This window comes from Pleurodeles waltl, chromosome 3_2 (genome assembly GCF_031143425.1).
Source record: "Pleurodeles waltl isolate 20211129_DDA chromosome 3_2, aPleWal1.hap1.20221129, whole genome shotgun sequence".
Taxonomy (NCBI): Eukaryota; Metazoa; Chordata; class Amphibia; order Caudata; family Salamandridae; genus Pleurodeles; species Pleurodeles waltl.
In genome coordinates this window covers 157,936,917-157,964,371 of record NC_090441.1, presented here as the reverse complement: position 1 = coordinate 157,964,371, position 27,455 = coordinate 157,936,917, and the positions used below count along the sequence as shown (strand labels likewise).

The 27,455-nt window shown below is 44.6% G+C and overlaps 1 protein-coding gene across 1 annotated transcript in view; it reads right to left on the bottom strand.

Annotated features, from left to right (window-relative positions):
• XRCC5 (X-ray repair cross complementing 5) overlaps nucleotides 1-27,455 on the bottom strand; it is a 490,394-nt gene that overhangs the window by 291,995 nt on the left and 170,944 nt on the right. The window contains exon 12 of the mRNA XM_069227051.1: nucleotides 27,017-27,107. Coding sequence (XP_069083152.1) covers nucleotides 27,017-27,107 — 91 coding nt within the window. The remainder of the gene's footprint in view (nucleotides 1-27,016; nucleotides 27,108-27,455) is intronic.

Sequence of the window (27,455 nt, the reverse complement as noted above, 5' to 3'; positions counted from 1 at the left end):
CTTGTTCCAGCTGTGATGGGCAGCGACAGGTTGTGTCGGGGGTGGAGGCGGGCACAGGGGTCGTGATGATGAAGTGGACGATTGAGTGGTAGGTCCATGTGAGATGTGGCTGTATTTGGTGCAGTTGTTAAAGGTGAATATGGGGTTGAGCGTGTGTCCTGCGATGTGCATGAGGTTGTGTACAAGATGAGTGAAGCAGATGTTATTCCGGCTCGCAAGGAGTGTGGCAAAGTCAGGGTCAGTTCTGTCATCGAGGTGGAATTCAGGTCACCCAGAAACGAGTTCTTTGAGACGACGGTGAGGGGAGCAATGAAACCAGTGATGGAGGTTACAGAAAGTGGTTTGAGGTCCTGGTGAAGGTTATGCGAGGGTTTCCCTAATGGCGTATTTCTCGTCCGTTTGGATTGTGAACCTGATGTGTTCCATTGCTGGGATGGTGTTGTCATTGGTGGTGGTGCATTTGATAGAGTCCCTGTGTATGATGGAGATTCCTCCGCCTGGGCTATTGATGCAGTTGTGGTGGGTGACTGTATCCTGCTGGTATGGCAGAGGTGATGTCAGGGCTGACACAGGGTTGAGCCAGGTCTCCATGAGGAAGACAATGTAGGGCGCAAGTGTCGATAAAGTCCCAGACCCTGGTGGGATGTTTGCTGATTGAGCGAGTGTTGAGCAGGGTGCATGTGAGCTGGTGGTTGGTAGCTCATGGCAAGCATCACCTTGGTGAATACCCGAAGGGGACTGGTAAAGCCAAAAGGGAGCATGGTGAACTGAAAGTGCTCGTGGCCCACCGTGAACTGCAGATAACGCCTGTGGGCAGGCAGGACGTGAATGTGAAAATGTGTGTTCTGCAAGGTCCACGCTACCATCCAGTCTCCCGGGTCCAGGGGCAGACAGGACCTGAATGAGCATGAGCATTTTGAACTTCTGTTTCTTGAGGAAGAAATTGAGAGGGCTCAGGTCTAGGAAAGGATGCAGGCCTCCATCCTTCTTGGGCACCAGAAAGTAGCGGTAATAGCAACCACGACCTACTTCTGGCGTCGGCAACCTCTAAATATTTCCCTTGGCCAAGAGAGTTGGCAGTTCCTGGTGGAAAAGGGATAGATGGTCCTAAGTCAGCCTGTCGTACATGGGTGGCATTGGTGGTGCGGGGGATTAGACACAAATGGGAAGGAGTATCCCCTCTGGACAATTTGGAGAAGCCATCTGTCCGATGTGATAGACTGCCAGGGGCAGGTGATGGCGTATCTTGCCTCCTACTGGGTGTCCATGATGGTAAGAGGGCAGACTGTAAGGGTTTGGAGGCTGTGGCTGCTGGGATAATGCCCGGACTGGCCTTGCCGGACCTCTGGATGACTGAATCACAGAGTCTGTGGGTACTGCATCCTCGGCCGACCAGAGGCTGGGAAGCTTGCGTGCCACGGTGGCTAGGAGTAAAGAGACAGAGTTCAAAGTGCCTTTAATGGCCAGGAAGGCAGAATGAGGGTGGTAAGTAGCCATGGAAATGCCCTAGGGCCTGGCCGTAGCCCTGTTGTCCTTAAAGCGCTCCAGCGCTGAATCCACCTTGACTCAGAAGAGACGGGAGCCCTCAAAGTGCATGTCCATAAGCACTGCTTGGACAGCCCTAAAAAAGCCAGTTGCCCTCAGCCTGGTATGGCACCGTAAGGCCATGTCAATGAAACCGCTCTGCCCAGCTAGTGGGTGGTTACCAGTCCACATCCAATTGTGAACTCAGCTGCATCTCTACTGTCAGCAACAGCCTGGGAGAGCATGGCATGGGCCTCCTCCGGAACCACTGACAGCACCTGTGCAATTGTATCCCAGAGTGCAGGAGTAGTAGTCCAAAGGGCACGCAGTAGTAACGGACCTCAGTGTCAGTCTGGTGGAAGAAAACATCTTCTTCCCTAAGGTGTCCAATCTCTTGGATTCCCTATCCGGTGGTGCAGTAGGGAATGGGCCAGGACTTACGTGGGAGATAATGGCTTGGACTACCAAGTTCTCTGGGGTAGGGTGTTGTGTGAGGAAGTTGGGGTCCCCTGACCTCAGGCGGTGGCGGTGGGCAGTCGTCCTGCTCATAAGAGTATCTATGCTGGGCTTGGTGCAGGTCCCAAACAGGACATCTGAAAGGGCTTCATTAAAAGGGAGCAGCTGTTCTGAGGGGGTCACTCCCAGCTGAAATAACTTTGTCAAGACATTCGTCTTGACTGCCACAAAAGGCAGGCTAAGGTCCAAGATCTCTGCTGTCTTTCTCACCACCATTGAAAATGGCACCCATTCTTCTGTAGCAACAAGAAAGCAGGCCAGTCTCTTGAGAAGTGTCCCATCCCCTGGCTTCCGCCAAATCCTCACATAAGTCCACGTTTGGGGTTGAAAGGCTGGTATTCTTCAGGGTCCAGTGGCGGCATAGGGCCCTGCGCAGGGGAAGGGCGAGATGGTACGACCGGCGCCGGTTCAGATGCAGCTGTGGATCCAAGGGGCCCAATTGGCACTAGCGTGGATCCAAGTAGGGACCCCACCGGAACCCACGGGGCCCAAAGGCATGCCAGAAGGAGCAAGCTGCTCATATATGAAGCACATGATTTCATAAAACGGCTGAAGTTGAGCAATGGTCGTTCCGGCTCCCGGAAACTCAGGGGGGCGCAGAGAAGGCTTAGGTGCTGGCTCAGAAGAGTTCTTGAATGCTGACGCTCCCTCGTCTTGTCGGCCGACAAACAAAGTGAAGTCAAAGACCTCTTCAACTACCTTCTCTTCTTCTTTGAGATTTTGAGACTTTGAGTGTGACAAAGATCTTGGAATTCTATGACTGCTCCTGGTACCAGGATCTGAGAGTGTTGCAGTTTTGTCACCCCCTCCTGACCTTCAGGTTCCTGGCATGGCAATAGGAGCAGGCCTTCAGATAGTGGTCGCGCTCGAGGCACCAAAGACATACAAGGTGCTGGTCCGTCACCAACATCGAGTGGTGACAGACACCGTAGGGCTTGAAGCTGGTCTTCCAAGAAGACATCCTTGCCACACCAGGAGAAGATTCTCACAAAAAAGACTTTGACATGTCCAAAAAATGTTTGTCACAAGGTGACTAAGGGTTAGTGCTCTCCTGATCAGCGCTGACTGGCGTGGAGAGAAAATAATTGACGTCAGCGCCTGGTTGGCGCCTATATAGGCACAGCACATTTCACTTCCGGGGCAGATGATGCCACGCAGTCGAACGACTCCACCTACAGGCGTGCAAGGGTAGTGCTCACGAAAAATGTCCGTATCGAGTCGGACGCCTGGAGATAATTGTAAGGTAAGAAATCTGCGGCTAGAAGTATCTATCAGATGTCATCGTTCACATGCATTCCATTATCAGTTCTCTGACTGGAGGTAATAATATAAACTAAGAACCCCTGCATGATACAGGAAGCCAATATGCATTTCAACATAATTCAAAAAATAACTCCACTTTCAAGGTGAATACCACACCAGGCTTTATTCATCTTAAGTTTTTAAACATATTTTGCCATGCTTTGCCCCAGAGCATTGAATCTTGGGTGCAAATTTAGGCTCAACTAGGAAAACCATGCATTACTTGGGCAATCTGAAAAAGAATGATCCTATTCATAGCTTAAGGAGTAAACCAGGACACATTTAGTTTCTGCCCTCTGTTCATCAGAGCACGATTCATCACTGATAGCCAGGAACCAAAGGATTGTGTTCAAAATCTATGGGAATTATACAAATGGGCTACTATTGATCTTCTATTATCACAACTCAATGTAAAACAAACTACAGCTTAGTGTCCCTAAAAATAACACTAAGATCCAGATCGGATTGCTTCCTGTCATTCTAAAATGTAAGTAGGTCCAAAAGGTGGATTGTGCATTTTTTATGTGCAGGCAGCCAGGAATTGGAAACAATTACAATCGAAAGCTTGGCTGATGTAGGAGTATGGATTACTGATCAGTAAGGTCTTGTTTTCCAACTTTTCTAGCACCTGTCCATTCCATTTGTTCATGATTGTAATATGGTCAGAATACTAAGTTTCTCTGTTTGTTACATTCAATCTATTTGAAAATTACAATCAACACAACAATGCAAAAAAAAACTCTGTATGACCGCCTGAAGTTCAGAATTAAACCCAAAATCGTTATATTTCACAGTAGTTTAGTGCAATCTTTTGTTCCTGGAAAAAGAATCCAATCTATATGTAGATCTACTGGGTATATATATTCAGTTGATGACGGTGTCACCATCCACCTGTAAGGGGATGGCAACAACCATCTACCTAAAACACTTTTCATTTTTAACATCCTCACTATTCAACCTTGTCTCATGAACCTCTAGCAGTGAATGCTCAACATTATGATGGTGACTCCTAAAAATTTGAAATCCCTCTTCTTCACATCCAAATGTAAAAGAAACATATTTGACTTAACACTTCTTATTGATCTCAGGTTAGAAAGTTACTCCTTAACTCCAATCTCCACAGTAAATGCACTGAGCTTTTTTGTTGAAAGTATGGCTTCTCTCTGTGGGCATACACGAAGTGCCTAACTTGCCAATTTTCATCAGCTATCACTTAAGAAAATCTAGCTTCTTCTCCTAAACAACTGAAAGCATCAGCTCATGCCTTCATAATTTTCTCCTTATGCTTGGGCAATGCAATTGTGTCTGACACCCATTAACCCTCACACAAGAGTCTGAAGGCTGTGTTTCACTTCAATATGAGCATCAGGGTGGATCACTTTGGGCATTCCAAAAGACCTAGTCTGGACTTTGCTCAGTGTAAGGATGGTATCCACGGGAGTGGACAATTTATCTTAGGACGGAGTCTGTATATGGACCCTTCTGTGAAACAATGAGAACAAAGGAAAGAGACAGCAGGCATACTGACATTTGAGCTCTCTGGTCTCATTACTAGGCCACCCTGAGTAGGATGGAGTACAATAAAACGTAAACAAATATATTATATTATGTTAATCTAAACTCCTATTGGTTCCTTTCAGGAGTATTAAATGAGCACCGGTGTGCAATCACTCAAAAACACAACCTTTATAATAGTTGTTTTTCAATTTTTACCTAAAAAATATAACACTTCTTAATTTGTTAGTGTTTTTTTGCCAGGGTCATAGTTTAGCACTACGAGGTGACGACTTCTGAATTTAAAATAGAATAGTAATCAGGAATCAGAAAGTCTTGTCTTTAATGATTAAAGTTGCATCTGACGGAAGATTAAAAACAAGAGGCATGAAATTAATTCTGAAAATAAATCAACGTTTCTCACTTGTAAAGTGGTGTAGTAACCCCATACTTTTCTTTAGGACCATTAGTGATCATGAGCAGATGTGAGGTCTTGGAAAAGGATACATTTTTAATCTGATTTCACATGTGCATATGTCCATGTGGTGAAGCAATTGCTCTCACTTACTTTTTTGACATTTCTTTGTTAGATTGTAAAGAAAAACTCTCACTTGACCATCTAAACATGACAGACCTCATGTTGTCAGGCTAAGGAGAACTGTGGTGTTGAATCCACATAAAAAACATATCTGGCCCGCCTTCCTAATATCTACTTCACACAATGGATCTTTGGAGCAAGGATTCACTACAGATGTAAACTCTGAAATTCTAAACAATCTAAACTAAAAAACAATCTTTCAATGCCACTCCTACCAATCTATGAACACATCTGTCCATCTACACCCAGACTAATTTTGCTTTATGAAGTTACCAGACATGCCACCAACCATTCTCTTGTGCAGATTGTTTTGCTGGTCATTCTAAATAATGTCATTAATTGTGGCTTATATGACAAACCATCAAAATGGCGATTGTACCATCACACTAAAAGAAACTGTTACATATAATAAACATACTACATCCTGGTGTAGACGTTTTTTCTGATGTGCAAATGTGTGTGTCATTACTACGGCGAAATAATTAATGATGCATAAAGTTGTAACCAATGAACTTGAAACAAATTGATTATGCAAAAGAACATAATTCTATGAGCTATTCCTTGAGAAATGTTTAATAATATGTGGTATCTCGAGTGCATTTGCTGAGGAAGAAAGCAAAAGATTTCTATTACCTGAGGAAATAGGTTAGTGTTAAGAGACTTAAACCCCTTGGCAGCTAAGGACGTAACGGTTATGTCCTTGGCTGCGGCACCAAGGACCGAACCGTTACGTCCTAGGACTGGCTCATAGGGGGTAGAGCTAGCGCTCCCCCCATGAGCCTCGCCTTGGTGCCCCCACCGCAGGGATGGAAGGGGAATCGCTGCCCCTTCCACCCCTGCCCCCTTCACACCCATCCCCACCCCCCGTCGTGGCGTCTGATGCCTGCCCCTCTGCAATTGCATTTCTCCTCCGATCACATGGAGGGGCCAAGAAAGGCATGAAAGGAAAGGCTTTTCCTTTCCTTTGATGTCTTTCTCAGCATTTCTGCTGCCCAATCGCAATGCCTACTAGACACCAGGGATTTTTTTGTTGTTGTATGTTACTGACATGAGGGGAGCGGCCCCTTGGGCAAGTGCCGCTCCCCAGGGGGCCAAAATATAATTAGGCCGATCTGCCACCAGGGGGGCAGAAATCCCCTAGACACCGGGGATGTTTTTTTATTTTTTATTATTTTTTTATAAATGGGGAGCGACCCCTTAGGCAAAAATCGACCCCTGGGGGGGCAAAATTACTTTTAGGCCATTTCTGCCCCCCTTGGGGACAGATCGGGCTATTTTTATTAGGCCAATCTGCCCCCAATGGGGGCAGAAACCACTAGACGTCAGGGAATTTTTTTTTGTATTATTAAATAAGGGGAGCAACCCCTTGTGCAAAGGCCGCAACCCAGGGGGGCAAAATATTTTTAGGCCTATTTTTAGGGAGGGGGCAGACACCACTTAGGCACCAGGGACGTGTGTGTGTGTGGCAGATCAGCCTAGTTTTGGAAGGCCCATCTGCCGCCAAGGGGGGCAGAAAGCCCACCAGAGACCAAGGAAGATTTTTTTTTACAAAATAAGAGGGTGGGGGTATGGCCATTTCCCTACCCCAAATAAATGGGGCCAAAGTTGTTGTTCCCACCAGTGGGCAGATAGGGCAATAACCCCTGATCAACACCCCGAGGGGGGGGAAGGGGTGAAGAAAGTCTACTAGATGCCAGGGAATTAAAAAAAGAAAATAAAAAAAATAGTGGGGTGGTGGCTACCAACCAGTATGGGCCTGGTTATGCCCCCACCCCAACTGAAGGGGATAACAGTCTTTCACCTCTCCCCCGCACATTAAAACATCTTATCCCACGGCAAGCAAGAGGACATTTGATTATTTTGGGTTTCGGTTTTACATTTGGGCCATGAGAGCTTGGCTAACTCTCAAAATCATCCCACTTGGAATGGTAGGGCTGCACTTTTTGGACTTTTGGACGCTGCCAGGTAGAAAAATACACAAGACCTAGACACATCTGAAAACAAAACATCTGGGTGAGTCCAGGGTGGTGTGTTTCACATGCACCCTGCACCATTGTCTTACCCACTATGCCCTGCAAACCTCCAGCTTTGCTGGAACTCACACATTTTTTCCCCATTTTTGTGATGGAACCTTCCGAAATCTGCAGGAATCCCCAAAATTCCTACCACCCAGCATTATCTCATCTATACCAATAAAAATTCTGCCCAACTTGTCAGCCTAAAAATGTTTTTTTACCAACTGCCCTTTTGGATCTGCATTGGTTCCCCCTCAGTTTCGACAACATGTTTTTGGCTCTTCCCTGTGACAGGCACTTGGCCCACCTACACAAGTGAGGTATCATTTTTACCTGGAGTCTGAGGGGAACGTTGAATGGTAGGAAATTTGTCCCAGTGCGGTGATCCCACACAGAAATGTGGGAAAAATGAGATTTATTTAGCAAAATTTTAGCTTTGCTGAGGATTCTGGGTAAGAAAAGACAGGGGGATCCACGCAAGTCACACCTCCCTGGACTCCCTCGGGTGTCTAGTTTTGATAAATGTCTGGGTTTGGTAGGTTTCCCTGTATGCCTGCTGAGCCCAGGACCAAAAATGCAGGTGCCCCCCCCCCCCCAAGTGTTTTGGGGCATTTCCTTTCGCGGGCACTAGGCCTACCCACACAAGTGAGGTATGTCGGGTGGAAGTAAATTTGTGGCTACTCTCATATTCCAGAACTTTCTGCCACCGAAATGTGAGGAAAAAATGTTTTTTTGGCCAGGTTTTGAGGTTTGCTAAGGATTCTGGGTAACAGAACCTGGTGAGCGCCCCACAAGTCATCCCATCCTGGATTCCCCTAGATGTCTAGTTTTCACAAATGCACAGTTTGGTAGGTTTCCCTAGGTAACAGCTGAACTAGAGGCCAAAATCGACAGCTACGACTTTGCAAAAAAAACACGTCAGATTTCAATGTAAAAATGTTATGTGTCCATGTTGCTTTTCCTGTCGCGAGCATCAGGCCTACCCACGCAAGTGAGGTACCATTTTTATCGGAAGACTTGGGGGAACACAGAATAGCAAAACAAGTGTTATTGTCCCTTGTCTTTCTCTACATTTTTTCCTTCCAAATGTAAGACAGCGTGTTAAAAAAAGACGTCTATTTGAGAAATGCCCTGTAATTCACATGCTAGTATGGGCCCCCCGAAATTCAGAGATGTGCAAATAACCACTGCTTCTCAACACCTTATCTTGTGCCCATTTTGGAAATACAAAGGTTTTCTTGATACCTATTTTTCAATCTTTATATTTCAGCAAATGAATTTCTGTAAACCCGGTATAGAATGAAAACCCATTCATTGCAAGGTGCAGCTCATTTATTGGCTCTGGGTACCTATTGTTCTTGATGAACCTACAAGCCCTATATATCCCCGCAACCAGAACAGTCCAGCAGACGTGATGGAATATTGCTTTAAAAAATCTGACATCGCAGGAAAAAGCTACAGAGTAAAACGTGAGGAAAATGACTATTTTTTTTACCTCAATTTCAATATTTTTTTATTTTAGCTGTTATTGTCTGTAAGAAACCCTTGTAGGATCTACACAAATTACCCCTTGTTGGATTCAGAATTTTGTCTACTTTTCAGAAATGTTTAGCTTTCTGGGATCCAGCATTGGTTTCACACCCATTTCTGTCACTAACTGGAAGAAGGCTGAAAGCACAAAAAACAGTAAAAATGGGGTATGTCCCAGTAAAATGCCAAAACTGTGTTGAAAAAAGTGGTTCACTGATTCAAGTCTGCCTGTTCCTGAAAGCTGGGGAGATGGTGATTTTAGCACTGCAAACCCTTTGTTGATGCCATTTTCAGAGAAAACAAATACAAGCCTTCTTCTGCAGCCCTTTTTTCCCCATTTTGTTTTAAGAAAACAAAATAATCGTTGTATTTTGGCTACTTTCTTGGTCTTTGCCAGGGGAACCCACAAAGTCTGGGTACCCGTAGAATCCGTAGGAAGTTAGAAAAAATAGGACGCAAATTTGGCGTGGGTAGCTTATGTGGACAAAAAGTTATGAGGGCCTAAGCGCGAGCTGCCCCAAACAGCCCAAAAAAGGCTTGGCGCCTGAGGGGGAAAAGGCCTGGCAGCGAAGGGGTTAATAGTTGCCTGTTTGTTTTTGATTTGATAAGGCAACCTAAACATTATCATACCATGCTGAATGTGCAGTTTTATAATTAATCATTATGAATACATTGTGTATAAAAAACACTGGTTTGAAAGATCAGGGGCAACTTCATTTTCTTCCCCGAGACGGTCTGATTATTTTGATACTTCCTTTTCCTCCCTAGGTTGCGGTCAGTACTCTTTATGAATTTGACACTTAGGGCCAGATGTAGGAAGCCTTTTGCGCCTCTCAAACGGCGAAAAATGCAGTTTGCAAGGCGCAAAAGGCCTTACACGATGCAGAGTCACATTTTGCGAGTCAGTACCGACTCGCAAAATGTGATTCCGCCTCGCAAATAGGAAGGGGTGTTACCTTCCTATTTGCGACCGCATCGCAATGTTGAGTTACTTTGTGACCGCGAAAGCGGTCGCAAACCAACTCGCAGTTACCATCCACTTGAAGTGGATGGTAACTCATTCGCAAAAGGGAAGGGGTCCCTATGGGACCCCTTCCCCTTTGTGAATGCCACAAAAAAGTATTTTTCAGAGCAGGCAGTGGTCCTATGGACCACTGCCTATTCTGAAAAAAACGAAACTAAATGGTTTCGGTATTTGTTCTTTTTGCAGCTCGTTTTCCTTTAAGGAAAACGGGCTGCAAAAAGAAAAAAAAAACTGCTTTATTTAAAAGCAGTCACAGACATGGTAGTCTGCTGTCTCCAGCAGGCCACCATCCCTGTGAGTGCTTAGACTCGCTATGGGGTCGCAAACTGCGACCCACCTCATTAATATTCATGAGGTGGGTCTTTGCGACCCCATAGCGGGTCGCAGAAGGTGTCTGAGACACCTTTCTGCATTTCATTTTGCGAGTTGAAAATTGCGAGTCGCTAGTACTCGCAAGTTGCAACTCGCAAAATGAAAGCTACCTACATCTGGCCCTTAGACTCTAGAGAAATCTAATTGCCTAAATAGGATTTTAATACGATTTGTGAGTCTGTATTTGAGCCTTCATGGCAAATTTAAACATTTCTCTGTATCGTTTTCATTAATAATGCTGTAATAAATCTTTAACTCTATTTTGATCCAGAACCCAGTTATTAAATGTTTCCAGTTTCTATTCTGACTTTTACTCCCAAAGCTGAAATACCTAAGGTAAAAATCAGGGTGCATATAATACTGAGGTTCAGCACACATTTTGGAAGTAGAGAATGGCTAGCATGGGAGTGCCTCCTCTTTTATGGGTCCCCAAAAACTTAGAGTAGTTTTTTGAGTTTTAATGCCCAGTTCGAAAGAGTGAAGAGTTATGAAAATTCACCAATATTTCAGTGTTGGATCCTCCTGAGATGTGACTAGCTGTTCTGACTGTGGGTCTTGAGAGAACTTGGAGTGGAAGTATCAATAGTGAGCAATTGAGCTTGTAAGTGTGTTTTGAAGTAGGGGTTTGTAATGATGGATCTCTATTTCTGTGCAGAGTTGCTTGGATATGTGATGATCATGGGTCCAGTTGGTGGACTGATTACTGCTGTGTTGATGTAATCCCATTTGAAGCTCATTTTGTTATCGAATTGAAATGAGTTGGTTATCAGATCTGTTGAAAAGCCAAGATCTTTAGATTTTGATTATTTGTCTTTATTGGGGTGTGTAGAGCGAGGCACCACATACACATCTATGGGAACTCTAAATTAACAATTTTCTTTTTAAGTCTGGAGATGTAACTTGAGTTATTGTACTTACCCTGAATGCATGCAGTGGAGTACATTGACATGGAGGTACATTTCTGCTAGTCAGAGTTTGCCTAGTGAGAACCTTTGCAGATTATTGTGCTGTTCATTCTTGTTCATATTTCTCATATTGCTTGTATTTGAGTTTCTATGTTTTTTTGATTGAGTTGCTCTATTTAATATCTAACTTTTATTTCCTTTCTAGGGTTAAAAGACCAAGGGTTTATTAATTTTAGTGGTTTAATGTGGTTTTGTAATTGTCCTCCTGTTCACAAAGAAGTCTCGTTGTGACTGGCTGCTCAGGCAGGAACCATTCTGGAATTGATCAGATGTCACCATATAGCTGTGCTCTGACTGGCTGCTTGCTGGCATAGTCGTGCTATAATAGGCTGAACTTTGCCAAAGCCATGATGCTATTGGTTATGGTTTGCTAGGTTTGTATATAGTATTTTATTGTGATTTTGAAGTTGTTTTAAGTTTGTTTGAGTATAACATCTGGGTGGTGTATTCATAAAACCCAAATTTAAGTATAAGAGAACCTAAGGAAGGTCAGAAGTTGCTGAGTGAAGGAACATCAGCATATGAAAGGATCGTATAGGTTGGGTATTATACCTGCACCAAATATCTCTGAATATTCTGAATGAATAACAGCACATAACGAGGCTTTACAATTTCCAATGGAGGATACCTTTAATATTCAAAAGTTAGATTTTCTAAAACTTGCATGATAGGAGGCCAATGCTTAAAACTACACAGTTTGAGGCACTTAATAAACGGGATCGCATGGCAACAGAAAAGGAGAGGGAAAAGAGATAAAACTAAAAAAAGTAATTCAGAAGTTGGCTAGAAAACAAACTAGATCATCACGAGAAAGGCTGGAGAGAAGATATGATTGAATTTTAAAAACTTTTTATCCTATAGTTACTGGAAAGGAGTACGACAAAGAGAAAGGGAAAAAACTAAAAAGGAATTGAAGAGTGAGATGATGATGACAAATTCATAAGTGAGTTGTTGACAGTTAGACCTCTCCCGTATACATATAGATCAGCGGGAGCAACCCAGACTGCTGTAGGGGTTGATAGGAGAGATACAGCAATAGTACACGTTCCCACTGGAGTTGTACCAAGTGCCCTGATAAACGTTACTGTGACTATGACAATTCCTAACACAAGTGAAAGCCAAACAGACCAGACAGCAGACAAATAAAAGGCTAGGATCAAATATTTTAAAACGCAAACTGCAGAGAGGGATCTAAATTTGGAGATGATTTTGACAACAGCACAGGAACCTAAAGAATTAGTGCATTCCTATTATGAGAAGTAGAAACATGTTTACAAGAAACATAGCGGGCCGTAAATGCAGAAACAGAGGGAGTCAAGGGTTTTGTTTCTGCTTCCGCGAATGGTTAGAGATCAGAGATTAGTAATCATATTCAACAGAGAATTGAGTTGGCAGACAAAAGGCACTGATGGGATTTTGATGTTGGCGAAAAATAGTACTGACTATTTTGAGACAAGGAATAAGAAGGTAAAGAAAAAGATGATGATTGTTCAAACAAAACAGTTTGAAAAAGGGTTGTGGAATCAAATGGGTTTAAATATGAATTTTGTGCTTAATGGAATAAATCAAGTGATGCAAGGAGGTAGAGGAGAAGGGATGAATGCAATTGTAGAAATGTTAAAAAATAATACAATGTGTCGTTGTGGGAGGACTGGACACTGGAAAAAAGAATTCTAGACCAGAACCTAACAGCATTCAGGTTAATATGGAACAAATTCAGCAGACACAGGAGAAATATGATGTTGAATATGCAATATTCAGGGCAGAAATGTAAATGAGGTATCATTTTTATGAGAAACAAAATGCCATATAGTGTAAGATATCAACAAAATACTATAGTTTTGGCTGATGAGATGGCAAGAATTAGTTCCCAATGACAGTGCCTGAGGAGGCAGCAGGATTGCTTGCTTGGAGCAGTCCTGGAGTTAGACTAGAGTGGCTCATGTACTGTCATAGAAGTCAATGGACATCCTGTAGGGGCTACCAGTTCTACAGTTGGTGCTGTAGAAGTCCCAAACCAACCCCTCTCGAAGAGAAGTTCAAGTTGTAGGGATCAACAATAAGCAAATTGTTAATCAGGTTAAAGGAGATGCTTCAGTTAAAAAAGGGCAAATGGAGAATAAAAATCAGTTGATAGTATGTGATTCAAGTCCTGTGAATTTACTTGGAACAACCTTCTTTGTAAGATGAATAGCATGATATAGTGCACTCCGGATGTTGTAGTAATTGAAACGCAAGATGAGGATTCCATTTTTAAATTCAGTTCAGAAGAGACAAGAGGTGAGCTGTACCCAGTTCTGACAAAATAATTTCTACCTCTGGATTTAAAACATACTGTGAAAGAAGTACGGGATTACACTGGAAAAGAGAATGGACTGATTAAAAGTGCAGAACCACTGAAAATAAAAATAAAAGTAAATGCAATATTTGCTAGAAATAGGCAGTATAAACTTACAAAAGAGGCAAAAGAAGGAATTAAGCCAGATATTGACAAACTGTTTGAGCAGGGAATTCTGCGAAAAGTGATTGGTAGTCCTTGCAACACTACATTGATGGAAATTTAAAAATGGAGAATGGAGAATTGTATGGTATCTCAGAAAGACTGAAAAAATTGCAGAATGATTGAAAATGTCACTTACCCAGTGTACATCTGTTCGTGGCATTGGTCGCTGCAGATTCACATGTTGTGCACAGTCCGCCATCTGGTGTTGGGTCGGAGTGTTACAAGTTGTTTTTCTTCGAAGAAGTCTTTCGAGTCACGAGACCGAGGGACTCCTCCTCTTTGCTTCCATTGCGCATGGGCGTCGGCTCCATCTTAGATTGTTTTCCCCGCAGAGGGTGAGGTAGGAGTTGTGTGTGTTAGTAATAGTGCCCAGGCAATGGAATGAATAAGTATGTACAAATTAAGGTTAAGTAATATATATATATATATACAAATGTACAAATGTTGAAGATAACTTCCAACGGCTACAGGCTCCCGGGGAGGCGGGTGTGCACATGTGAATCTGCAGCGACCAATGCCACGAACAGATGTACACTGGGTAAGTGACATTTTCAGTTCAATGGCATCTGTTGCTGCAGATACACATGTTGTGCATAGACTAGTAAGCAGTTATCTCCCCAAAAGCGGTGGCTCAGCCTGTAGGAGTGGAAGTAGTCTGAAACAAAGTTCTCAGTACGGCTTGACCTACTGTGGCCTGTTGTGCGGATAGCACGTCTACACAGTAGTGTTTAGTAAATGTGTGAGGCGTGGACCATGTGGCTGCCTTACATATTTCGTGCATTGGAATGTTTCCTAGGAATGCCATGGTAGCGCCTTTTTTTCTGGTTGAGTGTGCCCTTGGTGTAATGGGCAGTTGTCTCTTTGCTTTAAGATAGCAGGTTTGGATGCACTTAACTATCCATCTGGCTATACCTTGTTTTGATATTGGGTTTCCTGTATGAGGTTTTTGAAATGCAATAAACAGTTGTTTTGTTTTCCTAACCTCCTTTGTTCTGTCGATGTAGTACATTAGTGCTCTTTTGACATCTAATGTATGTAGTGCCCTTTCAGCTACTGAGTCTGGGTGTGGGAAGAACACTGGTAACTCTACCGTTTGATTTAAGTGGAACGGTGAAATAACCTTTGGTAGGAATTTAGGATTGGTTCTTAGTACAACCTTATTTTTGTGTATTTGGATAAAAGGTTCTTGTATTGTAAATGCCTGAATTTCACTTACTCTTCTTAGAGATGTGATGGCAATGAGAAATGCAACTTTCCAGGTTAAGAATTGTATTTCGCAAGAATGCATGGGTTCAAAAGGTGGTCCCATGAGTCTTGTCAAGACGATGTTAAGGTTCCATGAAGGAACAGGTGGTGTTCTTGGTGGTATTATTCTTCTTAGGCCTTCCATAAATGCTTTAATGACGGGTATCCTAAACAGTGAAGTTGAATGGGTAATCTGCAGGTATGCAGATATTGCTGCAAGGTGTATTTTAATGGAAGAGAAGGCTAGATTTGACTTTTGTAAGTGTAGTAAGTATCCCACTACATCTTTTGGGGATGCGTGTAATGGATGAACTTGATTATTATGGCAGTAGCAAACAAACCTTTTCCATTTGCTTGCATAGCAGTGTCTAGTGGATGGTCTTCTAGCTTGTTTTATGACTTCCATACATTCTTGAGTGAGGTTTAAATGTCCGAATTCTAGGATTTCAGGAGCCAGATTGCTAGATTGAGCGATGCTGGGTTTGGATGCCTGATCTGCTGTTTGTGTTGTGTTAACAGATCTGGCCTGTTGGGTAACTTGACGTGTGGTACTACTGACAGGTCTACTAGTGTTGTGTACCAAGGTTGTCTTGCCCATGTTGGTGCTATTAATATGAGTTTGAGTTTGTTTTGACTCAATTTGTTTACTAGATATGGAAGGAGAGGGAGAGGGGGAAAAGCGTATGCAAATTTCCCTGACCAGTTCATCCATAGGGCATTGCCTTGAGACTGTCTGTGTGGGTACCTGGATGCGAAGTTTTGGCATTTTGCGTTCTCTTTTGTTGCAAATAGGTCTATTTGCGGTGTACCCCAAATTTTGAAGTAAGTGTTTAGGATTTGGGGGTGAATCTCCCATTCGTGGACCTGTTGGTGATCTCGAGAGAGATTGTCTGCTAGTTGATTTTGGATCCCTGGAATAAACTGTGCTATTAGGCGAATGTGGTTGTGAATTGCCCATTGCCATATCTTTTGTGCTAGGAGACATAGCTGTGTCGAGTGTGTTCCCCCTTGCTTGTTTAGGTAATACATTGTTGTCATGTTGTCTGTTTTGACAAGAACGTATTTGTGGGTGATGATGGGTTGAAATGCTTTTAGTGCCAGGAATACTGCTAGTAATTCGAGGTGATTTATATGCAGTTTTGTTTGATGTACGTCCCATTGTCCTTGGATGCTGTGGTGATCGAGGTGTGCTCCCCACCCTGTCATGGAAGCATCTGTTGTTATTACGTATTGTGGCACTGGGTCTTGGAACGGCCGCCCTTTGTTTAAGTTTGTACTGTTCCACCATAGAAGCGAGATGTATGTTTGGCGGTCTATCAACACCAGATCTAGAAGGTGACCCTGTGCATGTGACCATTGTGATGCTAGGCACTGTTGTAAGGGCCTCATGTGCAGTCTGGCGTTTGGGACAATGGCTATGCATGAGGACATCATGCCTAGGAGTTTTAAGACCACTTTTGCCTGTATTTTTAGTGTTGGCTGTATGACCTTGTGAAAATTTTGAACCCTTTGTGGACTCGGAGTGGCTAATCCTTTTGTTGTGTTGATTACCGCTCCTAAGTAGTGCTGTATTTTGCACGGCACAATGTGTGATTTTGTGTAGTTGAGGGAGAACCCGAGTTTGTAGAGGGTTTGTATGACATACTCTGTGTGTTGTGAACACTTTGTTAGCGAGTTGGTCTTGATTAGCCAATCGTCTAGATACGGGAATACGTGTATTTGCTGCCTTCTGATGTGTGCGGCTACTACTGCTAGGCATTTGGTAAATACTCTTGGTGCGGTTGTTATACCGAACGGTAAGACTTTGAATTGATAGTGTATTCCCTTGAATACAAACCTTAGGTATTTCCTGTGCGAAGGATGTATCGGTATGTGGAAATACGCGTCTTTGAGATCTAAGGTTGTCATGTAATCTTGTTGCTTTAGCAGTGGTAACACCTCCTGTAGTGTGACCATGTGAAAGTGGTCTGATTTGATGTAGGTGTTTAGTATTCTGAGATCTAAGATTGGCCTCAGTGTTTTGTCCTTTTTGGGTATTAGAAAGTACAGTGAATAGACTCCTGTGTTTATTTCTGTACATGGTACCAGTTCTATTGCTTCTTTTTGCAGTAGTGCTTGAACTTCTATTTCTAGGAGGTCTAAATGCTGTTTTGACATTTTTTGTGTTTTTGGTGGGATATTTGGAGGGATCTGTAGAAATTCTATGCAATAACCATGTTGGATAATTGCTAAGACCCAAGTGTCTGTTGTTATATCCACCCACGATTGATAAAACTGACTTAGTCTTCCCCCCACTGGTGTTATGTGGAGGGGTTGAGTGACTTGTAAGTCACTGTTTGGTTGTTGGGGTTTTGGGGCTTTGAAATTTCCCCCGGTTTCTCGGGAATTGTCCCCCTCTGTACTGGCCCCGAAAACCTCCCCTTTGGTACTGTCCCTGGTAGGTAGACGGTGTTGATTGTTAGGTGCTGGCTTGTGTGGCCTGACCCCGAAACCCCCCTCTGAAGGTTGTTTTACGGAAGGTGCCGAAAGTGCCTCTGCTCTGCGGGGAGTAGAGCGCGCCCATGGCCTTGGCTGTGTCAGTGTCCTTTTTCAGCTTCTCAATCGGCGTGTCAACCTCTGGTCCGAACAATTGTTGTTCGTTGAACGGCATATTGAGTACTGCTTGCTGTATTTCTGGTTTAAAGCCAGATGTGCGTAACCATGCGTGCCTTCTGATGGTTACTGCAGTGTTTATTGTTCTTGCAGCTGTGTCCGCTGCATCCATAGAGGAGCGTATTTGGTTATTGGAAATGTTTTGTCCCTCCTCAACCACTTGTTTTGCCAGCTTTTGAAATTCTTTGGGTAGATGCTCGATGAGATGCTGCATCTCGTCCCAATGGGCTCTGTCATAACGCGCTAGGAGCGCCTGAGAGTTTGTGATGCGCCACTGGCTTGCAGCTTGTACAGCGACTCTTTTCCCAGCTGCGTCGAATTTTCGGCTTTCCTTATCCGGGGGTGGTGCATCGCCCGATGTATGTGAATTGGCTCTTTTGCGAGCTGCTCCTACCACGACTGAGTCTGGTGGCAGTTGAGAGGTGATATAAGCAGGGTCTGTGGGAGGTGCTTTATATTTTTTCTCTACCCTTGGAGTGATCGCTCCAGGGTCTTTGAAGATTTGCTTCGCGTGCCTTAGCATTCCTGGAAGCATAGGCAGGCTTTGGTAGTTGCTATGGGTGGAGGAGAGGGTGTTAAAAAGGAAGTCATCCTCGACAGGTTCTGTGTGTAACGACACGTTGTGGAATTCTGCTGCCCTAGCTACCACCTGCGCATACGCTGTGCTGTCCTCGGGTGGTGAGGGCTTGGTAGGGTATGACTCTGGGCTATTGTCTGACACTGGGGCGTCGTATAGGTCCCAAGCATCTTGGTCATCTTGGCTCATGGTGGTGTGAGCCGGTGAATGTGACGGAGTTTGTGCCGGTGATATCTGAGTTACAGGTGGAGGAGAGGGTGGCGGAGTTGCTTTCTTTGCCACCTTTGCTTGTGGTGTCAGTTGTTCAGTTTGGAACTCTAGTCTCCTTTTTCTCTTGATTGGTGGGAGAGTGCTAATCTTCCCTGTTCCACTCTGGATGAAGATCCTCTTTTGTGTATGGTCTACATCAGTAGTCTGTAACTCCTCTTCAAACCTGTGTTTACGCATTTGAGAGGACAATGATTGTTCCTCTGAATATGAGCCGGTAGTGGGTTCGGTTGCTGGTTGTTTTGGCACCGAAACTGTGTCTTTTTTTGTTTTCGGCTCAGAGGTGAATCTCTTCTTTTTCGGAGTCGAGCCTTCTCGGCGTCGATCATCCTCGGTGCTGCTGTCTCTGCGTCGAGCAGCGTCGGCTCCGCTTTCTCGGCGTCGATCTTTTTCGGCAACACTTTCTCGGTCCCGAGAATGTTGCGTGCCTGTGTCTCGACCCGAGTCGGACGATCTGGGCACCAGTTCGGCCTTTTTCGGTGCCGATGGACGGTCACCTTTATGGGTTGAGCCATGGCCAGTTGGCAGTGGCGTCCCCTGGGCCTTGTCTGTTTTCTTGTGCTGTGTGCTTTTCGACGTCTTACTCACAGTTTCCTCGACGTCGAATTCATCCGAGTCCGATTCATGGATGCAGAAGGCTTCCTCCTCTTCTCCTTGTTCCTCGAACTCTCGGTGTTCTGTCGGCGTGGACGCCATCTGTAGTCTTCTGGCTCGACGGTCACAGAGCGTTTTTCGGGACCGGAACGCACGACAGGCCTCACAAGTTTCTTCTTTGTGCTCGGGTGACAGGCACAAGTTACAGACCAAATGTTGGTCTGTATATGGATATTTATTGTGGCATTTAGGACAGAATCGGAACGGGGTCCGTTCCATCGGTGTCGATGTTACACGCGGTCGGGCCGACCAGGCCCTGACGGGGGATCGAAATTACCCCGAAGGGCTACCGGAGCTCTTCACGATTCGGTGTCGATTCTAACTATCCCGATCCCGAGCGAAACAATACCGACGTAGTTTTTTGAAGTTTTGACTATCTTTCCGTCCCGAAACCCGGAGCGAAAAGGAACACGTCCGAACCCGAGGGCGGAAAAAAAACAATCTAAGATGGAGCCGACGCCCATGCGCAATGGAAGCAAAGAGGAGGAGTCCCTCGGTCTCGTGACTCGAAAGACTTCTTCGAAGAAAAACAACTTGTAACACTCCGACCCAACACCAGATGGCGGACTGTGCACAACATGTGTATCTGCAGCAACAGATGCCATCGAACGTACAGTTATTGACTTATGCCAAGATTTCCTTTCAATTCCACTACATAAGGAATCACAGTTCCTCTTCAATTTCTGAAGAGAGTTCTTGTGTGGTGCAGGATCCCACAAGGGTATACAGCGAGTCCTTCAATTTGTTCCCAAACTCTGAAGAAAGATTTAAAAAATCTAAAGCTGCCATGTAATTCAGTATCAGTCCAATATACTGCTGACTTGCTAACAGCATCCAAGACAAAACAGGACTGTAAGTTGGATACAAATGCCTTATTAAATCACTTAGCTGAGAATGGGCATAAAGTCTCCCCGACTAAAATGCAATATTGTAAAACAAGAGGTAATTTATCTTGACACCATATTGAGAAAGGTGTTAGGAAAGTCTTTGAAGAACATGTTTCTGCAATTCTGAAATTAAGTCACTTAACCACCCAGAAGGGCGTTCTGATGTTTCAGAAGAAAGTTCTGATGTTTCTTGGAATTGATGGATACTGTTGTCAGTGTTTCCTTGACTGCAAAACCCTTAGTATTGTTAACATGCAATCATGCACTGGATCAGGTACCATGTGATGATGAGGGTCTTGGTGCGTTTAAGAAACTGAAAGAGAATTTCTATCACATGCCCACACTCAGGATACCTGATTACAATTATGATGTGTTTTCTGTTTTCTGAGAAAGGTGGATGTGCACTTTCAGTTCCCACTCAAACATGGAGGAGTTAGGCACCAGTGGCGTATCTTTCAGGTTTAAAATCGGCTTCAGCTGTTTGGCAACTGAAACAAGTAAAGAATTGTGATGGGTCATACTTTAATTGTTTATGCCCCTCATTCAGTTGGGATCCTTTTAAATAGAACACAGCTCATATTGAACAGTAGGCTCACATTTTAATGAGAAAACCATTCTTGCAGAGGAATATATTATCATCCGAAGATTTAATGTCCTACAGATTACGTTTCTTACCTTTGGTGACACCTTATCTGGCAGAGACGATATCTAACTGCAGATTCCTTACCTTAGAATTATCCTAGGCGTCAGACTGGATTTGAAAGATTTTTTGTGAGCAGCATCCCTGCACACCAATAGGTGGCGTTGTTCGGCTTTGCATGCGTCATCGTCCATGCTGGAAGTGATGTCCGCGGCACCTCTATAGGCGCCACCCAGGTGTGTGAACGTCAGTTTCTTTTCACGACTTTCTATACCACAAGTGCAAAGCCACGAAGAACACCGACTATTGGTGTGGATAACTAGGGCCCTGTTCCTAAAAATCTTTTTTGAGTGGGGCGGGAGGGGGGATTCAAATAGGCGGGCCAGTAAGGAATCTACAGCTAGCCGCCTTGAAAATTCCAGCACGTAAAACTGCTGACACTCTCGGTGGAGGCGCACAGATATAACTAAAGCCCTCCCCACCTTGTGACACCTCCGGATGGAGACACCATTCCTTAACTGCTAGGCATCTGCAGCTGAGTTTGTCCACCCTGGAATTCAAAGAGCCTGCCAGGGAAGTGCCCTGATGTTCCAGCCATGTCCAGAGACGCAGGGCCTCTTGACATAGGGTCCACAACCCCACCTCAACGTGTTCGTTGGACGTGGTGTTATCCGTGAACATGTGCACCCGCATGGAAGGTAGGAATTCCTGCAATACTAGTCAGATTGCCTGCAATTCCAGCAGATTGATGTGGAGTCTGGATTCCTCTCCCAGGTGGCCTCCCCACTATTGTGAGATCTGGGAGAGGGGTCTGCTGCTAACCTAATCGCGATTCGTAAGCCACCATTGCAGATCTTTTGCAGTTCCCTTCAAATCATGTTGAAGAGATTCCCCTGATGCCAAGCCCACTGAAACTTCAGGTCTCACTGCAAAACTCAAATATGCCAACGTACATTTGTTACTAGCAGGATGCAGGAGGCCATAAGTCCCAGCAGCCTCACAGTATGTCTCACCAAAATCCACAAAACAGGCTGAAACATCTGTATTATAGCCTGAATATCCTGGACTCACCGATCGGAAGTATAAACCCAAAACTGCACTGAGTCCTGAACAGCTCCTATGAAAGGGAGCATCTGAGCAGGAGTCAGGTGTGACTTCGGAAAGTTTATAGTGAACCCCAGCTAGTGCAGGAGGTTTTCCATAGTCTGGAGGTGGGCGATAACAGCCTGGGGCAACCCTGCCTTCAAAAGCCAATTTGTCGAGACAGGGGAAGACTGACACCCCTGATCTCTGCAGATGAGCTGCAACTACTGCCATCACCTTGGTGAACAACAGAGGGGCACTGGTCAGACCAAAGAGGAGCACAGCAAACTGAAAATGCTCGTGGCTGGCTGTGAACCACAAGTAACGCCTGTGGTCAGGCAGGACAGGAATATAAAAATATGCATCCTACAAGTTGAACTCTACCATCTAATCTCCTCTTTCATGGGCAGAGAGAACCTAAGCCAAGGTGAGCATTTTGAATTTCCCCTTCTTGAGGAATTAGGTGAGGGACCTCAGTTCTAGGATAGGATGAAGGCCTCAGTCCTTCTTCATCACCAGAAAGTAGGGTGAACAGAAACCATGACCTACTTCTGGTGTCGGGACCCTCTCTATGGTTCCCTGGGCAAGAGAGGTGCAACTTCCTTACGGAGAAGAGAAAGATAATCCTCTGTCAGCCTTTCTTGAGATGATGGCATGGGGGAGTGGTAGTCAGAAAGGGGAGGCTGTAGCCTTTTTGGGCCAACTGCAAAAGCCACCTGTCCCATGTTATGGACTACCAGTGGGGCAGGTAATGACGTATCCTGTCACCAACTGGGTGCCCTGATGGTTTAAGGGCAGATTAGGAGGGTTTGGAGGCTGCAGCTGCGGGAGAGGTGGTGGATTGGGCCGACCTCTGGCTCCCTGATCTACGTGGCTTGTAGATATGTCCTTGGCCGCACTGGAGCTGGGGAGCATGCAAGGCACAGTGGCTAAGTGGGTATGGTGCAGTTGGTAGCCCCTTCCATAGCCATAAATGGAGCGAAAAGCAGACTGGTGATGGCACGGAGGGGGAAGTTAAGACAAGGACCGGGTCATAGCCCAACTGTCCTTAAATCTCTCAAGCGCCGAGTCCGCTTTGTCTCCGAAGAGACCAGAGCCATCAAAGGGCATGTACAACAAAGAAGACGTGACATCCCCGAAAAGCCAGTAATACATAGCCAGGTATGGTTCCGGAGGGCCAACGTTGACGAGAGTGCTCTGCCTAATGAGTTGTGCGTATCGAGTCCACATCATCTTCTTCCCGAGGGTCTCCAGCCTCTTGGACTCCCTATCCAGATGAGCCTTAAGGAACCCGCCATGGTTGACATGGGAGGTTGAAGCCTGGTCCACCAAACTCTCAGGGGTGGAGTGCTGCATAAGAAAACTTGAGTCCCCTGTGGTCGGACTATGGTGACATGCAATTGTACTGTTCGCAGGAGCCCCTGTATTGGGTTTGGACCAGGAACCCAAAAGGACATCTGATGGGGATACTCCCGGCTGAAACACCTTTGTCAAGACATTAGTCTTGATCGCCACCGAGGGCAAGTGAAGGTTGAGGACCTCCGCACCACCATTACAAAAGACGCTCTCTCTCCTCTGTAGCCACAGTAGGGAAAGATAGCATGCCAGCATCTGGCGAAGTATGCAGACGAGTGGCTTCACTCAGTTCCTCTCACCAGTCCATGACATGTTCATAAGGCTGGACTTCAGGGTCCAGTGACTCCTTCCCATTCCTCCTCGAGGCCAACCCCATAACAGGAGAGCTCAGGATCTGATCTGGGAGGCAAGGCTCCCAATGGCGCAGGATACGGTGTAAAGCAACACCCCTCTGTCTCCGTATTGGAGTCTGGGATCAAAATGGGGATGGTGGCACAGGGAGGGTCGGCATCGGGACCGGCACGGGGGAAGGTCGAAATGGAAAGACCAGCGTTGGTCTAAATCCAGAAGTGGATTAATGGAGCCTCACTGGCTCCAGGGCCAAAGCCGCCGGCACAGAACGCAAGGGGGCCCCTGCAGGGCCTGAATGCTCGCCAGAGGGGTCGGACCACCCAAATATGACACACATGGCATCATATAACTCCTTGATTTGGGCGTGGATTGCTCCAGCTCCCGGAAACTCAGGGAAGCATGGAGTCGGCCCAGGCTTAACGACTGACTGAGGTGTAGAATGCGGATGCTCCCGTGTCTTATCAGCCGACTGAAGCGGAGAAGTTGAAGCACGCTTTGACCTCTTCTTATGTTTGGACTTACCAAAGTGTCCTAAAGATTCTGAATGGGACGACAACCTCAGTCTCTGCAACAGAACTCATCACCTTCCTCTCGACCAGCGCGGAGTCATACGACAGGCCGCATTAGCTTGAGGGAGTGTTACCTCAAAGCCTTCGGGTTCATCCCATGGCAGTCGGACGGGTCCTGCTCGAGGCACCACAGGCAAACAAGGTGCAGGTCTGTCAGTGATATAGACCTGTGATAGGTGCCACAAGGCTTGAAGCCGGCCTTCCTAGATGACATAATGCACACCAGGAGGAAAACCTCAAAAAATCTTTGACAAATGTCGAAAAAAGCTCAATCAAAAACTGACTGAAGGGGTAGCTCTTCCCGGATCTGAGTTGGCTGGCAAGGAAAGAAAAGAACTGACATCAATGTGCCTGGCTGGCGCCTAAATAGTTATCATTGACGTCACTTTCGGTGCAGACAACACCAACAACGCATGCAGAAACGATCTAAAGTAAGAACTCTTCCAATTTCAAACAAGAATTATGAAGAAAGGGAAGATAAAAATGATAATGATTTGGATCATGATTGTATAGAAGTGATTGAATTATGCACAAAACCAAGACCAGACATAAATGAACTTCCATTATAACCAGCAGATTTTACATTATTTGTTGGTTGTTCTTGTCTGAGACCAGTATTGAGGTATAAAAGCTGCCCGTGCAGTGTGCTCTATCACAAACACCTGGAGCATCCGCCTTACCAAATGTAACATCAGCGTGAGTGGCAGGATTGATTGCCTTAACGAGAGCTTGCTGCTTATGCGGAAATTTGAATATGACAATCTACATAGATAGCCAATGTGGTTTTGGCGTTCTTCATTATTATGGACGGCTACAGTACCAAAAGGGATTTATGACAACTTCAGGAGCACCAATAAAAGCAGCATGAATAAATTGGATTTATTTTTAAATGCAATTCAGAATCCACAAGATGTTCACAAGCCGTTTTCAAATGCATAGCCACACGGGTATTGTTACATTAGGAAATTCATATGCAGATCACATGGCAAGTTAGTGTCTTACAAGAACAGTCAGTTGAATGGAAATGATGATTTCACAGATTATACTATTTGGGTTCAAATAATGTCAATTGTCTCTTTATGGATTCAATGCAAACATCTTTAGTTGGACTAAGATTTGCAGGAGGATGCTGCTGAAAATGAGAAAAAGAAATGGGAAAAACTGGGCTATAAAAAGAATAAGGTTTTGTATATACATTCAGAGCACAAATATGTCCTGCCAGACTCGGAGCCTTATTACGACCTTGGCGGATGGGATACTCCATCAAAAACGTGACAGATATCCTGCCCGCCGTATTACAAGTTCCATTATATCCTTTGGAACTTGTAAAACAGCAGGTGGGATATCTGTCACATTTGTGACGAATTTCCCATCCACCAAGGTCATAATTAGACCCTCTTTGTTGCAGCCCATGTGTAAATATGTGCATATTCAAACTCATGCAGGAAGAAACAGTCTGGTTGGGATTTTTAGGAAGTAGTGGGAAAATACAGGATTCCAACATGTTGCTGAAGATGTGCACAGTCGTCATTTGATATGCCATTTAAATAATAAAGGAAAGAAAACTGTTCAGGTCATAAATCACATTGGCAAATCAGTAAGTAAATTTAGGAGATAACAGGTAGGTAGGTTTCATTGAGGTGCCACATTGTAATGGCGTGAAATATGTCTTAGTAATAGTCTGCCTGTTCTCCAAATGGGTGGCAGTGTTTCCCACCAGGAGAGCAGATAGCCTTAGAGTTGCCACATTGATGTGGAGGGAGTGGATTCCCAGATTAGGTCCTGCGGCTTCTACTGAGACTGACTGTGGTACGCACTTTACAAATGAAGTGTTACAGATAATCTACAGAGCTTTTGAGCTCAAGCAGAGATTTCTTTGTAGTTACAGACCACATCCTCTGGTTCAGTGGGGCATACAAATGGAACTCTCAAGAATAAACTGGCAAAAGTCTGTGCTTCAACTGGTCTGAAAGGACCCAACACTCGTCCCCTTGTTTTGTAGAATGAGAAGTGCTCCTGATGGGAAAGGCAAGCTTATCATCTCACAAAGTAATGATGGGCAGAGCAGTGAGACTTGTATGTGAACCTTCAGCTGCATTAGTTTCAATAACCAATGACGGTTCTGGATTATTGTAAAGGTCTTCCTGATGGTGAAATCTGTCTCTCATCAGGTGAATATGACAGAGAGACTCCTTCCCACAGACTGAACGCTGGAGATTGGGTGGTACAAGGGCTCAGGTGCCACAATGCATATACTCATTTTTCTTGTCTAATAAAAGTGTCACTACCTACGGAATGCACTACAGCCACTGAACCTGAAACGCAAAATTAAGACGCCCTGACAACAGATGTTTAAAAATACAACGGTTGACATGGAACTAAATGAAAATCCACTGCAAATTTAGGAATTATGTTTGAAAAACTCTAATGATAACTGGAGAAATGGTCCCTTCATACTAGAAAACAGACTAGTTGAAATATAGGACTTGCTGTTCTCAAACGAAGAGCAGAGATGTAAATTTCACATTTTAGAGCTTACACATGAAGAGGACGTGTTTGCAAATCTTGCAGAAAAACATGAGGTTCCTTTTATTTTGGCCACTAAACTTACACAGCACCAAACACAAAGTACTGCAAAGGGCACTCTACGAGAGCCTGACAAACCTGCCAAAGAGTCATTGGACTTATATTAGACATCAAACCACTTCTAACATCAAATCAATAGCTTCATCCACTCATATCACCAGACAGGTTTGGAAATGGACACTGATTCACAGCAGGTCACGGGTGCCAGCATATCCTCCCTTAGCTTTTCAATAACTGATATTCTCCCTAACACTCACCTACAACTACAGACAAACACACAAAACTGCACCAAGAACACCAACTCACCTGTGGGAATGGCTTTCTTGTTGCTTTTCAGTGAAGCAAACATGTACTGCCTGATATCCTCCATGTATGGAAGCTGTACATACACCAAACACTGTAAAGAGGAGAGGATGAGGGCATATTAATTGCGAGGACGAAGAATTCAAAAATGAATCACACAACATGACATTTGGAGGTGTTAGCATTTTATTGAGCTTCAACATAAAACTGAATATGTAAAGAAGGGGAGAAGACAAATGGGACTGATTGAAGAGAGGCGGAAACAATATCCCTCAATCTTGAGCTCCACAAGACAAAAATACAAAGTCAACGTCTGGAAAGCTAAAGCCACCAACTCTATCATGCAGGAAACTGGCCGATTAGACTATACAATGCCATCAAGCAACAAATGAAACCTATGATCATGCCTACGAAAGAGAGAAGTAAAGAGATATCAGATTTC